Here is a 13017-nt window from a genome sequence, read left to right as displayed (position 1 = left end):
ATCCCCCCACTGCCATTGTTCAATTAGCACCACAGCGTTTACAGCAAATCATCCTCTGAATGGCTTATTTGTAGTTGTCTTTATACATAAAACTGGGACAGTAGGTGGATTTCTGACATAGAAATACCTTTAAGACAGAAAGGTGTATTGCTACAGCTATGGTTGGTCAATACAAGTGGAGATACGGCTTACCTTGTAAATATTGGTTTCTTTGGTGTCACACCTGTGAGGTAGGATGGGCTCTATGGACGAAGGGATCAGCAGCCCCTCCAGTGAATGGAGACGGCCATTCTTTGCTTCAACATCCAGTTCCAGCACAGCTTCCCCATTGACCTGGATCTGCCCCTATGTGTGACAGAATCAGTGGTTTTGTAATCCAAGCATTTTGACCCCTAAATCACAATTAAAATGTCTCAATTTCATTGCATTGTTTTCAGTAACATTATTTTTAGTGGTAATTTACTCTCAAATTCATACAGGTGTCCTATTAGAGTAACTACGGGTGTAGTTCATCACATTAACTATGAACATTAACGTTTGACCACTAGAATGTGTACAAATAGGCAAAATGTTTGTGTTACCTTTAATAATAGTTCAGTACAATTTTATTTTGCAACACATTTGTTTAGCTTAAACAGTGTGTTTGTGCTGTCTGTCTTCCAAATTAATCCCACTTTGATTCACATTTTATTATCTAAAAATGCAATGGAATTCATGCAGTGTTTCTTAAATGCACAAATACTTTTGATGGCCCCTGAAATAAACTTGCTGCAATATGATATTACTTCATTAAAGACACATGTGGATTTAGGAGTATGTCTGAGCAATGCACAAATATTTTCTCTTTAATAAATGATCACTACTCACAGCAGTCGTCACATTAAATGTCAGGACCTGGTCGGCCATGGTCACAGCACGAGGGTTCGACACAATGAAGCTGGCACTCAGCTGCACACGATACAACAGACAGTACCCAATCAATGATGATCTAGAAATGGATTTGAACACATATATTCGCAGACATCCACACACAAACCTGAGAAGTGGACACTATGTGATTGCGCATCAGTTCAAGTAATTTTGTCTTGCCCTAAATTGGGAGAAATGAAAAGAAAAAATGTAAAGTGATGGTTTTGTGACTGGACAGAAAACAATGAAATGATGTATTTGCACTGTACCTCCGCAGAAGTAAGAAAGTCTAAATAGCCAGGCTTTAGCAACATAAAGGCTATATTTGTTGGGGCAAATAGTGTATAAGGTCCTTCTTCTTCTAAAACTTTTGCCACATTGGTTTTCTGAGAAACAGAAATATCAAAGGGGTCAGAAATATAAAAAAACTAAATAAAACAAAAAAGAATCAAAAATGTTTTCACAAAAATATTAATCAGTACAACGGTTTTCAACACCTATAATAATAAGAAATGTCCTGAAGGATCATGTGACTGAAGACTGGAGTAATGGCTTCTAAAAATTCAGCTTTGCTATCAAAGGAATGAATTACATTTTAAAATATATTCAAATAGAAAACACTTACTTTAAATTGTAATAATATTTCACAACATTACTGTTTCTACTGTATTTTTTATCAAATAAATGCAACCTTTGAGAGTTTATGAGACCTCTTTCGAAAACATTACAAAAATCTTGTGAGCAAATATTTGCCCTATAATAAAGGCAATAAAAAATATCAAATGTCTTAAAGTGCATGAATTTAGGTTTTAATCGACTTTAAAACTCTGTTACCTCAAGCAGAGACTTAAACTGAGAGAACTTTCCATTTTTTGAGAGAATCTGCAACAGGTTTTCCTGAAAATAAGAAATAAACAAGTTGGCACTCCTAAATATAAACAACTCCCATATGCATGTTATATCAGTGTATGACATTTATATAGCACAAATTTCCAAGAAATCCTTCAGCTTCACAAACCTCTTTATCGCTTATCACAGTAGAAGGAACTGCATCCATCAGCTTATCAACCAAATGAATTATTCCATTTGAGGCAAAGATGTCTGGCTCCACAAGCGTTGCTTTCTTACGGCTACCATGGAGACGGATCTTTACCTGCTCTGCCTTTATAATAAAAGTTTGCCAGTTTGAGACACAATCTAATGATTCTCTGTCATCATTACACACACACACACACACACACACACAGATCTGAGCAGGAAAGAGTTTAGGAAAGAAACAGGATATGATGATTCCGCTCTTGTATCCTGCATTTGCACATCCTTGAAAACAATTGGGACACGCACACACAACCTGGGTTCAATCACCTACATCTGTCATTGATTCGACAGCCATGCCGGTCAGAGTATAGAGGAGGATTCCCTTCTTCAGAGAGTCAGAGTTCACCTCTCCCGCAACCATGTGCAGCTTAGCAAGATAGCGAGCTTTCATCTCGTCAGCCAGCAGGGTTCTCACCTGGAACAAAAGCGTGCTTTTAGCATTTGTTTGAATGTATTAGATGGATGTATCATATGTGGGTGTGTTTGTGCTGTCTAACTCACAGATGTGCCTTTAAAAGCCTTGTTCACTGGCACAAACACAGTAAACGGTCCAAGGGAGGTCAGCGGCCATGACATTACTTTATCTGAAACAGCAGAAATAAAATGAGCACTATACTGTATGTCTACCTAATTCTCAGGTAATTTTGATACTCTAGGTGTGTTCGACTTCGACTACATTTAACCGATCTGCGAGATTTGTCGCTTGCAGTCTGGGAACGGAGACGCCAAGTCGAATACTTTCTGCTCATGCATTGTTTGCATACTTTATCCCAAATGAAGTGGATTAGATGCTTAAACAGTGTGTTTGTGCTGTCTGTCTTCCAAATGAATCCCACTTTGATAAATATTTTACTATCTAATGCAATGGCATTTATGCAGTGTTTCTTAAATCCCCAAAGATATATATAAAAAGAATTCAACATAAGCCTATATTATTTAAATACCAATAAAATGGGGTATATATTTTTTGTCAGTTTTGTTTTGATAACCATGACACAATATAACATTTGGATTACATGAAAAGAGTTTTTACTGTTATAAAAGCACGGATTTGTGTGCATTAGCAGAACTAACAGTGTCAGAATAAACATGAAACACACGTCAGTGTTCTCATTGGTGAATCCAGCCAATCGTGAAACAGCTGTGTTGTCATCGGAGCTCGTGCAGCTACTCTGAAGAAGCGGTGCTGACTGAGCCAGCTTACTGCTCTTCATTTGCTCTTGCAATACTTTGATTTCATATGTCCCAGTAACATGGCATCAGTGACATCTCAATTCGGAAAAAGTTTATATGCGGCATGTACCGCTTCAAGTCAGAAGCTGATTGTTCTGTGCAATGCTGCATGAAGTCGAACACACCTAATATCTTAAAAAAATGGTGAAAACCCAATAGGTCACTCACTGAACAGTGTGATGGCACTGGAGAGCTGACCCGTCCACTCCCCTCCTGGCTTTGAATTCAAGTCTTGCAACTGCTGAAGTATGTTCCCAAAGCATATATTTCCATTTCCAAGGTAACCTTCAAGGCACTTACATCTAAAATGTTTGGAATTGAAGCCGTGGTTTTGAATATGTGAGAAAGAGTGTGAACAAAATCCATAAAAAAATAAAACAATTGGAAATGTTCACCTACTCGACTCTTCCTGGTTCCACTGTGGCACAGGCGGCATATTTATGGCAAGAGTCTGGTTTGCACATTTCTTTTATGCTGCAGCCCACCCCTTCAACAAAATTCACAAACCCCTCCAAACACTCACAGTGAGCCTGTGGAAAACAGCAGGATTGTGAAGATGGGCAAACCATAATCAAAGCAATCTGTACATTTAAGTGGCTCAGATAAGTGCAAAGTGTGTTACAATGTTTACACACACACAAACACACCTTTCCAGGGCCGTCATACACACAGCGCGTAGAACGAGATGTGCAGTTGCCCAGGTTAGTCTGGCAGGGGTCGATGGGCATGCAGACACGGCCGTCTCCACTGTAGCCTTCTGTACACGTGCAGACATGCTTGTTAGGCCCAGTATGCGCGCACACTGCGTTTGCATGGCACACACCTCTCAAGCAGGGGTTAATTGCTGCATAGACAATGCAACAAAGGAAAACAATAGATTTTGTGAGATCAAAAGGCCTCATCTGCTGAAATGAACAGATTAAACCAGTACAGAATACATTTCTATGCTGGACTGAGATGTATAGTGTTTATTGGCGGCTTGGTGCAAAATATAGAGTTTTAGAATTTTGTTGCTTTTAGTAGCCTGTTAACCAATACAAGTTGACCAAATAAACTTATGTGTGTGTGTGTGTGTGTGTGTGTGTGTGTGTGTGTGTGTGTGTGTGTGTGTGTGTGTGTGTGTGTGTGTGTGTTACAATGTTACAAATAACTTCTATTTTAAATGAATGCTGTTCTTTTGAACATTCTTTTAATCAAAAGAATATAGACTAGTTTCAAATGGTCTTTATAGATAACTTACTATCGATGAAATGTCACATCTAACCCAATCCTCAATCAAGCTTAGCTTTACAAACCTTTGTTTGCTTGTGCAGTACTTACATGTACATTGGACTCCATCACCTTGATAACCAGGTTTGCATCTGCACATAAGCTTCATTGTGGACATGTCCTCAACACAACGCGAATCTGGCCCACACCGCAAAGCAGCACATGCTGGGATCTCTGAAGAGAGAAAAAAAACATTCACTCATGCTGCTTTAATATCCAATGTCACATGTATTGTATACACCCAGAATAATAATCCAAGGCCTTACCTCGGTCGCAGTCTATGCCAGTGTACCCAGACAGACATGTGCACCGTCCTATGCCTTTCATGCCGCTGTCACACACGCCATTCTTGCAGCTACACACTGAATAGCACATGAGGCAGTCAGAGCATGGTATCAACAACAAAATAAAATAAAAAATCAATGAATCCTGCTACAGAATAAAAGGGGGTGGGGCTTCTTACCATTGTTGCATGTGGGTCCATATAAGTTCTCTTTACACTCTTCGCAAGCTGTTCCTTTAAACCCTCGCTGCAAAATTACCCCAAAAGTCTCAATGGGTGCTCAATAACTATGTGCTTGATTCAGACAGAGCAAGAGAAGGAAATTAAACTTACTGTACATGTGCATGTCCCATTGCCCCCTATACCATCAGAGCAGGCTCCATTATTGCTGCATGGGTTCGCCGCTGATCCTGGACACTCTATTGAAAGAATAAAGGATTCGATTTTGTGACGTTTAAAAATGAAGATATCTCTTTTAACTTCTCTTTCAATCAGATAAAATGGCCAATTTGGAGATGTCAATCACACATTTACCAGTTGAGCATGGCATTAACAACTCATATATCATGGATTTGATTCCCGGGGAATTAAAGGTAGGGTAGGTAATCATTTTTCTAAAAAAAAAACATTCCAAATTTGTTTAAACTGTCTTTATATACCAATACATAATTAAAATGTAAGTACTCTGAAAAAGAAAATATAAAAATCGAGTGACTGTAGACCTTTTAATCTGCAATAAACACAGCTCATTATTTCCATTCACTCCACCCCCTCCCTTCTGAGCTCCTTCCAAAGCCACGCCCCCAAAACACATGAACGCGCGACGCCAAACGCTCAGGCTGGAACAAGACGCATTTATTACCTGAGACGAGTGGAGAGGAAGGAGCGCAGTACATACAGTGACATCATGTCAGAATCACATGTAATAAAATACCTAACTTTATCACTATGAATATAAACAAATACGATTTATTTTAGTACTCACTATCAAGCTAGCATATCGATAATGGTAAAGTTTCATTCGGTAACGAGCTATATTTATAAGGCAAAACTAAAAACAGGTTGCATTGATACACGTTTTTCCATTACCATCAGTTACACTGTGATGAAGATGAATTTCGTGTAAGATTCATAACATATACGGTGTTTTGCATGTAAGAGTTTCCATGATGAAAACATTGTTGACTCTAATGAAGACTAACGTACACTCCGAGTCCGGAGACAAGTACCGCATCGTCGGTTCGAGGACAGGTCCGGGGTTGAGGGCGAAGCAGAGGAGGTCGTTCAAGAGTGCGGGCAGGGTCCGAGGAAGTAGTTTTTGCCTTGTTTGCCTTCGCTGACTGCATATGCAGGTGCTTTGAGCTGAATATTTCCGGGAACGGTGACATGTGATGAGTGCACGCCGGGCAGCGCGCGCAGTGGGGCTCGGGGCGGGCACGAGACATGAAGGCATCTGATTGGTTCTTTACATTCGCACCGAATGGCAGTGATTGGTCAGAGTTTTTACTGTCCTGCAGCTGCTACAGAGGTCTGATTTTTTTCATTCCTTTTTCTAAACACATAATGTATTGACTACTATCAGGATGGAAGGACCATTTCACCCAGTATAAAAAAAAGTGTTTCTGAACAGGATTACCTACCCTACCTTTAATGGGGAAAAAAATGTAACACTTAGGTCAATAAGGTCTCATTTGTTAACAGTAGTTATTGTAAACAATTCTTCATTTATAGTTCACAGTGCATTAGTTAATGTTAACATTCAACTTTTGATTTTAAAAAAATTATTAATAAATGAAGAACTTAACATTAACTAAGATTAATAAATGCTGTAGAAGTAGTATTTATCTAATGTAGTTCCTCTTAGTTTTGAGCTTTGTTGAGGCTGATTTGAGATCAGCGAGTTTGCATGAACCTGATTTGAGGGCAAATGTTTGCCATGACTGTTCTGTGTTCAGTTTGAGTGACACGGATTTGAGATCATTCTGTTTTCTAGGACTGATCTGGGGTCAGTGGGTTTGGGGTGGTAGGGTATGAGTTACCCTCATATCTCAGACATGTCTGCATGTCCACAGTACAAGAGGATATGAGTTAGCAGAGTTCCTCTGTTCTTCAAACAGCCCCTCGTCTCGTCCACTGACCCTCACTCTTCTTTTCCTTCCCGCCATTGTAAGTCTGACCACTTAGGCCTTCATCGGATCAGATCCTTCCCGGCACATCACACACATTGACACTCCATGCACAGACGTGTCAACACAAATAGAAAAATCACACTAGCAGCATATGCAGACAGTTCCTCATGAGCAGGCTCACTTTCAGCACATTCTTTACATTTTCTGCACTTACTCTGAAGAAAAATCGGTAACACTTTACAATAAGGTCCCATTTGTTAACAGACATTTTGAGGAATTGTGGGTGGATCCAATGCAATCTCACTGGAAAACATAACTATTTTACAAGGTGGTGATTTTGTATGAATTCATACAATGTGAATCGGATGAAAATGCATGATTTTTTAGCAAAAGATAAGCATGAAGGTCCTCCCCAAACCTCACCCGTAAAACACAGGGGAGCAGCAGATAAAAATGAGCTCGTACAAATTCATAGGAATTAGCCACCAATGGTGAACCATGAGATTGTGTTGATAGATCTAAGTACCAATCTTCAAATAAACAGGTTCAATATAAATATGCTTTCTGCCATTCAGATAAATTTAGTTCTGGATTTGTTAAATATGAAATCAGACACAGGGAAAAATGCATTTCCTCTCATAATGCTTCACCAAGCTTTCATAATGCTGACCGGTCTCATAGACGCAAAGGTCAAATCATTTAACTTTCAAAGAACAATGCAGGAAGTTCTGCTGATAAGAGACCAAAGAAACCAAGACAACGCATGTTAACTTAAGTGCTTGACTCAGCGAACTCATTGTGGGATCTGTGTGAGTGCTGACAGGCAGAGGAAATACTGGAAATGAGACCTCCACAGCTTGTTGGTCAGCACATTCCAGTGGTACGGAGGCACAGATCTGCCATATCCCTCACAGAGGGAAGGAAGGACACAAATCCCTTGTTCCACAGCGGCTCAAAACTTCCTCTCATAGTGTGTGACAAGACACACAATAATATGTCACATGCCAATTTATACTTATTGACTGTACAGCTCCCACAGGAAAAACAACTGTGAGAAACAAGTCCGTCATGGTCTCATAACCACATAAAATGTTAAAAATGGATAAAGTGTGACTCCAAAATATCAACAACTGTGGAAGGTCACATTCATGCATATAGGATTTATATCCCTAGTCAAAAATTCCCCAAAATAATGCTAATAGAATTCCTATCATAATCTGGAAGCAATCCTAAAGGGTATTATTGGGATCAAATAAGAATTCTTCAAGAGTCACATAAAATCCTGCTGGATTAACTAAAATTCCTACTCTCTAGTTTATTTCTTCCGGAAGTTCAGTTAATCCAGTGGGATCTTATTTTATTTTTAGAGGATGGTTGCTTTTAATGGTAATTTTATCTCATTACAACACATTGGGATTGGTTTTGACAGAATTATGCTGAATCGTCGTAAAAACACAATTATGAATTATGAGTAACATTTATTGGCATTCCTATAGGATTTTTTTAAGTAGGAATGATAATATTAAAGTTATGTTTTTCCACTTCTTTCTCCAAGAGGAGCCATGCTTCCCCTTACTTGAGTTTCAGACTTTGCGGTCACATAAAGATAGTTCCTGTCTAACTCTTCCGTTCAAAATATTCCCTCAGTGCATCTTCCCTCACAGAATGACGGAAATGACAAATGCCATTTAAAATGTGTTAGATAATCAGATAAGAACACAACAATCACTTTTGGGCCATATTTATCTGGTTTTAGAGGTTATTGACGTCATAGATCTTCTATGGAACAGAATTCAAACACAATTCTACACAAAAACAGAATTCCTCTTCAATGACCTGAAACTCACCAATACAGTCATTGCCCCAGTAACCTGGACAGCACTGGGGTTCCACTGTGTCTTTGTAGCATTCATACGAACAGCCCGCCACAGACAAATTAGGTGGGATTTCATACCTAGACACAAATAGAGAGATTATTATGTAATTATCGCCTTTGTATTCATGCTATATAGCATAACCCTTTGTTTATGCACAAGTGAAACACCTAATCTTGTCATGAAAGCAGTTTTTTTTTTTTTTTGGTCTGATATCAAAGTATGGTATTTAATTCAGGATAATTCAAAGAGATTTTAAACAAATTGCAGAATATTCTTTGTCTGGATCTCTGATGGCAATATTTTATTTTAAATATTACAATTATAATAATAATATTTCACAATATTACCGTTTTTACTGTATTTTTTTATTTTTAAAAATGCAGCCTCATTTCCTCATAGTGACTGGCTGTTCCACACAGTGTAGCTGATTTAAGGTTTTACTGTCCTTGTGGACACATGTGGTTCCCAAAAAAACCTGACAGACACACACAAATAAATAGTTCATTCATGAGCGCTGATTGGTTCCCCTATCATCACCATCTAGACATACTTCCTAATCAATCCACATAACCATATATTTCGTGCCCCAGCCTGCGACTGCCCTGCTGCACGATTATGAAAACTTCTGTTTACCCCTCCTTCTCCCCAGCACCACCTGTAAAAATCTGCCACAGGGGGTTTAATATGATCCTGCAGCAGCATGACCTTTATGCATGTTATTTTAAATAAGCTGAACAAATTCTTCTATTTGCTCAGCAGATCTCGTCCGCCAAAATCAAGCATATGAACATTCCATTCCCCATGCCAATAAATGCAGGTTAAATAACTCACTCAGTGAGTTGTCATGATTGAAACATATATACTGTACCTGCAGTCTTTTGTGCTTTTCCCTGGTGGTTTCTTGGTGTAGCCAGAGGGACATTTCACCAAAAGCGTTATCGAGCAGGAATGACAGGTCGATTTAGTCACCACCTGGATGTTCTTATCACAACGGTTCTGACCACAGACACAAACACAATCACACACACACATCCATAGCACATTAGTTTTCACAAAAAAAGAGTCTTCAGTGCCGACTCTTACAGAAAGGCAACAATTCATATGGTATATCATATGAATTGGAAAACACGCTGGATCTTAACACCTGTCACTGATTTTCCAAGGAGATTTACCTGATTCGTTCATGACTTTACAGCTGGCCAATGACATTCTCAGGATTATTTTACCCAGCATTCCACGGGACATGTCAAACGATACATGTCAAATCAGGGAATTTCTAACTGAAGATTTGCTTATATAGTTCATGCATCTTAAAGCAATACATGTACTACATTTTTCAACTGCAACCACAGAAATGTAAACATTCTCTTACTAAATATAGAGAAAGTATCCCTGGAAACGGATATGAACATTAATATCATAGCAAACTGCATGTTTATGTTGTTCTGCCAGCTTGTAGACTGAGTGGTATCTACTATATGTAAACAGGAAATGGTAATAGAGCGAGCTGATATTCCCAAATGAGACAGATTTCTGCCAATTAACCCTGGAAAGCATATGTACAAGTACAAATTGTCCAACAGCAAGTAGTCCAAAACAAACTAATTATATTTCCTATTCAAAATACTTGATTTTCAAAAATACTTGTTAACTGAGGATGCCCTGAGGATGGTCGTTTGACCGAAAGCTTGGCTATTAAATTTGCTGAAAGGATTCAAGTATGCAGACAGTTTTATTTATTTTTTGAGATCTTCAGTTTTGTTTGTCTGGCACCTTGTTGTTCGTGAGTGCGGTGTTACTCCTTCAAAAATACTTGTTAAAAATGTTACATTACAATACGATTTTTTACAAGCAATCACATATTATACGCATGTTGCACGAGTATGTGTGTGAATCTCACCTGTGATGTTGCACCAGTCACCCAGAGTATCTCAGACCCCAGCAGTAGGATCAGACCTCCACAGATTGAGTTTAAGAGGAACTTCATGGTAATAATACTTTCTATTTCTGTCTCACTCACTCTTTCTTTCTGTCTCTCTGGGGTCCTTCACCAGACTGTGGCCACACAAGCTGGCCTTCTGCCTTTTCAACAATCCCTCCCTCTCTCTTTCCTGTACTACAGCAACACGAGAGTCAGAGGGCGACACCTTCCCCTAAAAATTCGGACACATATCTAAATCCATTTAATATTACACATAAATCCTTCACTCTTTCATTAACATTTAGACCAGAGAAAAACATTAAACAGAGAAAGATTTTATATGATGTTGTGTTGAGATGACAAGTGCACTGCAGATGAAGAATAAAAGAAAAGAAAATCATATTTCACTTTTTTTTTCAGAACAATTATCTACTCATTCTTAACCTTCATACTCTCCTAATTTCTAGGTTACAAAGCATCCGCATCAATAGCCTATTTATGCAGTTCTTTTTTATGCAGTTCAATTCTCATTGTATGAATTCATACAAAATCACCACCTTGTAAAATAGTTATGGTTTCCAGTGAGTTTTTTTTTTTTTTTTTTGAGGGGGTGTTTTTTTTCCCTCTAAATTATTAATGTGTTGGTCTTAATATATACTTACGTTTATTTTGAATGGTTTAATGTTTGTCGTAAATAGTTTTTTTTTCCCCTCTTGTTTTAAGAATATTGTTTTTCTTACATAATCTAGCTAAATATAGTGAGGCTTATGATAAAAAAGAGAGAGAAAAAACAAAAACAATAGGGGAATAAAAATAAAATTTGTTCAAGAAATACACATTTATGACTTTGAAGTAAATGAATCTAATTTGAAAGATGTCTACATATTTTTACTGGAAAACCAGAAAATGCCGGAAAAAAACCTGCCGATTAACAACATGTTTATATGAACTGAACAAATAAAGCTGAAGGCAGAAGAATGACAGGATGTCCTCACTCATAAATAAGCCAAGTGGTCAGGTGAAGATACCCTGTCACACACACACTTCCTGTATGTAATGCTGCATCATGACTTTCCTTTCATAGTTCCAGAACTTTCATAGGAATTACGAGCATGTGGACTGCATATATTTGGATATAGGGAGGTTAGTATGTTTTATAATTGTGAGTGCGCATATACAATGCTTTTCAACTTATTCATGTGTTGCTTGTTGTTTTTCAACTGCTTATGAAAACAAATTAAAACCTTCATGACCACCCACTTAATTGTCTCTAGAAGCCTACCATCCAAAAGATATTTAAAATGGTTATCTGGAAACAACCCTAAATGGACTGACTCCCAACCAGCTGTACACGGTTTTATCCCATTTAAACTGTAATTGACACCCCGGCCCAACCACAAGAACACAATGTGCTATACAATATGGCATCAATAGGCCAGGCCTACTAACAATAAGAAATATTCGACCAAGTCAGTTTATTACTGTTCATAAAGACGCTTACAAACAATAGAGGGACAAAAGCAATTTGCCAACGGAGCCAATAATAGTGAGAGTGCACAATGCCAGATTTAGAAAGCTAAATTTGGGTTTTTAAGAGATATGATACTTACCATGTACAAACGCAGGGACCTTCTGATCTCCATTTTTTTTTTTTTTTTTTTGTTGTTTTTAGTGGCAAATGTGCTAATTCGAGGTGCGAATGGGGACATTAACTCCGAATAGGGAACGCGAAAGTTTGAAATAATCTGTAGGTTGTGTCAAAGGCGGCAATTTTGAACGAGTTTCTTTAGAAAGAGTAAGTTATAGCCACGCTCGTTCTGGCCGTGTTAAGGCAACAATTTTGTTTCTTTAGTAGGCACGAACATAATTGTTACTATGTTAAGGCGAATTTTGAACGTGTAATATATATTTTTTTATAATAGCAACCCTGAAAACATTTATCCATCGACCACCAATCATATTCAAGCATTTATTCAACAGCCCCGGGCCCGTGGTATAAATAGGCATATATTCTGTAATTCACTCAACTGTAGAAGCCAGATGTGCGAACCGCATGTATGAGCACTTGAAGTCCGTTGTCTGCGAATATTTTGGGAAATTAAAATACCCAGGACAGGATCGGCACCATCTTATGCAGTTTGTAAATGATGTTGGAAAAACATAAGCACCATCTGCGTGATGATACTGTGAATCGCCTGCTAGTGCTACTAAATTACCTCCTTTCAAAAAATATAAGCAACTGTAAAAGGCTACATTTTTATATTAATTTTAATGTAAAAATTGTCATATATAGGGCAA

At 38.2% G+C, this 13017-nt stretch overlaps 1 protein-coding gene across 1 annotated transcript in view; it reads right to left on the bottom strand.

Moving 5' to 3' along the window:
- Positions 1-10866, bottom strand: part of stab2 (stabilin 2) — a 32794-nt gene extending 21928 nt beyond the window's left edge. Inside the window, exons 1-18 of the mRNA XM_082166332.1 lie at positions 10699-10866; positions 9667-9794; positions 8769-8875; positions 5126-5211; positions 4973-5039; positions 4776-4871; positions 4561-4683; positions 3888-4084; positions 3640-3770; positions 3409-3542; positions 2509-2591; positions 2279-2422; positions 1928-2071; positions 1744-1806; positions 1179-1295; positions 1037-1090; positions 868-948; positions 193-345 (exon numbers count right to left, since the gene is read on the bottom strand). Of these exons, the coding sequence (XP_082022458.1) occupies positions 193-345; positions 868-948; positions 1037-1090; positions 1179-1295; positions 1744-1806; positions 1928-2071; positions 2279-2422; positions 2509-2591; positions 3409-3542; positions 3640-3770; positions 3888-4084; positions 4561-4683; positions 4776-4871; positions 4973-5039; positions 5126-5211; positions 8769-8875; positions 9667-9794; positions 10699-10785 (1995 nt within the window). The 5' untranslated portion in view covers positions 10786-10866. The remainder of the gene's footprint in view (positions 1-192; positions 346-867; positions 949-1036; positions 1091-1178; positions 1296-1743; positions 1807-1927; positions 2072-2278; positions 2423-2508; positions 2592-3408; positions 3543-3639; positions 3771-3887; positions 4085-4560; positions 4684-4775; positions 4872-4972; positions 5040-5125; positions 5212-8768; positions 8876-9666; positions 9795-10698) is intronic.
- Positions 10867-13017: the final 2151 nt, after the last annotated feature.

This window comes from Leuciscus leuciscus (genome assembly GCF_965113295.1).
Source record: "Leuciscus leuciscus genome assembly, chromosome: 4".
NCBI lineage: Eukaryota > Metazoa > Chordata > Actinopteri > Cypriniformes > Leuciscidae > Leuciscus > Leuciscus leuciscus.
This window is presented reverse-complemented; position numbering and strand designations above follow the sequence as displayed.